The sequence below is a fragment of the Arachis duranensis genome, chromosome 7 (assembly GCF_000817695.3).
Source record: "Arachis duranensis cultivar V14167 chromosome 7, aradu.V14167.gnm2.J7QH, whole genome shotgun sequence".
In the NCBI taxonomy this organism is placed as follows: domain Eukaryota; kingdom Viridiplantae; phylum Streptophyta; class Magnoliopsida; order Fabales; family Fabaceae; genus Arachis; species Arachis duranensis.
In genome coordinates, this window is record NC_029778.3 from 49,877,505 (window position 1) to 49,880,300 (window position 2,796).

The following is a 2,796-nucleotide window of genomic DNA, read 5'->3' on the forward strand; positions in this document are numbered from 1 at the left end:
AATAATTAGGAGATGTGTGCCACAGTCGGAATTCCAGTCCATTTTAGAGGCATGCCACTCTTCAAAGAGTGGTGAACATTTCGGTCCTCAAAGAATAGCTAGAAAAATATTAGACTGTGGATTCTGGTGGCCCACATATTTAGGGATGCAACTATTTTCTGTAAATATTGCTCTCCATGTCAGAGGTTTGGTAATATATCCAAGAGGGATGAGATGCCCCAACAATCCATGTTATTCTGTGAAATTTTTTATGTCTGGGGTATTGATTTCATGGGTCCATTTCCAAACTTTAATGGTTTCTTATACGTACTGTTAGCTTTGGATTATGTCTCTAAATGGGTGGAAGCTATTCCTACCCGTACTGATGATGCTAACACCGTTATTTCTTTTGTTCGAAATAATATTATCTGTCACTTTGGATCACCACGAGCAATCGTGAGCGATCAAGGCACTCACTTTTACAACAGGAGACTAACAAGTTTACTGAAGAGACATGGGATTGTTCACAAAGTAGCAACAGCTTACCATCCACAGACCAATGGACAAGCATAGGTGTCTAACAGAGAAATAAAGCATATCCTGGAAAAGGTCGTCAAGCCTCATAGAAAGGACTGGAGTTCCCGGCTTGCAGATGCGCTTTGGGCTTATAGAACAGCATACAAGACACCGATCGGAATGAGTCCCTTCCGCTTAGTCTACGAAAAGCCCTGTCACCTCCCAATAGAGATAGAACATAAAGCCTTATGGGCGGTACTAGAGTGTAACATGGGACTAGAGATAGCCAGAGCGGAGAGGAAGCTAAAACTGCAAGAATTAGAGAGCCTTCGCCTGGAAGCATATGAAAACTCCAGATTATACAAGGAAATGGTGAAGGTTGTGCACGATAAGAATATCAAGCACGGAGAGTTCAGACCTGGAGAGTTAGTTCTCCTTTACAACTCAAGGCTGAGACTTATGTTAGGCAAGCTGAGATCTAGGTGGGACGGCCCCTATAGGGTAGAAAAGGCTGAACCATATGGCGTCTTTCACATATGCCATCCATCAAGCCCCGAGATCTTCAAGGTTAATGGTCACTGCCTGAAACTGTACCATGGTGAGAAGATGCACAATAAGAAGGAACTGGAAATCTTCCTCTTGGAAGATCCACCATCAGCAGACGACTGAACCTGTGGAACATCCAACTTAAGAACATTCAAAGCAAAGTGCTCGGTGGGAGACAACCCACCATAGTATGATCGTTCCCTTCTCTCTTTTTAGCTTTATTTAGTGACTCTTCTCATTATGTATGCATATAGTTTGCATTTGCATCTACATAATTGTTAAAAAAAAGAGAAGTGGTAGAAAGTTACATGGGAGCAATGCAAAAATTATGCCAATCGCACAAGCATCATCAGGCGTATGCGTACGAGCCATTTTGGATTTTGGCACTTCACGCGTACGCGTGCCTGACGCGCACGCGTAACCCTAAAAAAATGACGTAAAAGGTGTATTGGCCGAAAGTTATGCTGGCCTGGTGCTGGCACTATGCTAGAAGCACAAAACCACCCACGCGTACGCGTCCCTGACGCGTGCGCGTCGTTTTCAATTTATGAGCGATAGGCACGCGCACGCGTCATATGCAATTTTGGCTCACAACGCAGAATGAACAGAGAGTGGTGCTGGCCCGCATGTACGCGTCGTACGCGAAACACCACCAGATACCTGCGCCGCCACTTTCCATATCTTTTTTTTTTCTAATCCTAATTTCTTTATTTCTTCTTTCTTTCTTTTTTTCCTTCTTCTTTCTTCTCCATTCTTCTTCTTCTTCTTTCCTTACTCTTTTATTCTTCTTTTCTCTTCCCTCATATTTTCTCGATCTCACCTTCTCCATCATCTCTCTCTTTATCACCTTTTTCTCAAGGTTTTTTCTTTCTATTTTCCATCTCTTCTTCTTCTTAATTATTTATTTTTGCATTATTCTACTTGGTGTTAGAAATCTAATTGGGTAATTATTCTCTTCTATAATTGCTTCTAGATTATTTAGGAGTTATTTGACAATTAATGTTGATTATATTTGGGTTGCTTGCATGTTCAGATTTAATTCTTTTCCTATCATATTAAACATGCATACCAAGTGTTTGTGAAATAGCCCATATGGCAATGTGCATTCTTAAATATTATAGTCTTCTACTTTAATGCCTGTTTTTCACAAAATCCTTATAATGTTTTATTAATTTAATATAATTGTCAATACAAATGTGATTGTTAGTTTGTTACGAGTGATAATACATTTTTCACTATTAATACTTGATCTATGCTACTCATGCCTTTGCTGGCATGCCAATAAACATCTTGCATTTAATTGCCTTCATCTTTCTTGCTATATTTCCATTGATGTCCTAATTACATGAAGTCGCGACCATGTGTTAACGACATCCCTCTTTACCTTGGCAAGATCATCACTTGTACGGTCCTCTTCCTTCATCTAGCCCTTGGACTTACATGTACCTTTCCTTTTCTCTTTCAAGATGGCCACCAAAAAGGGAAAAGAGAAAGCCACTACCAAACCACCAGCAAGAAGAGAAATAAAAAGAGCATTGGCGGAAGAATCACCCTCAACATCAGTTAAGCCTTCAACAAAGCAGGTCAAGAGGATCATTAAGGTTGAGGAAACCGAGAAAGCCTTTCCAGCAAGGGATGCTGCGCGGTTCACTAACCGTTACTGTGAGCAGATGTTCCCCATTCTTTCTGCAAGGAACTACAATAATGAGCACCTTTTTATCCTCTCTACCAACATTATTGATTTGGTGGAGCCCC

General features: G+C 40.8%; 1 protein-coding gene across 1 annotated transcript; it reads left to right on the forward strand.

The window, feature by feature from the left end:
• Nucleotides 1–765: 765 nt before the first annotated feature.
• On the forward strand, nt 766–1,164 carry LOC107458906 (uncharacterized). Its single transcript, XM_016077120.1, has one exon. The coding sequence runs from the start codon at nt 766–768 to the stop codon at nt 1,162–1,164; it is 399 nt and encodes a 132-aa protein (XP_015932606.1).
• The last annotated feature ends 1,632 nt before the right edge of the window (nt 1,165–2,796 follow it).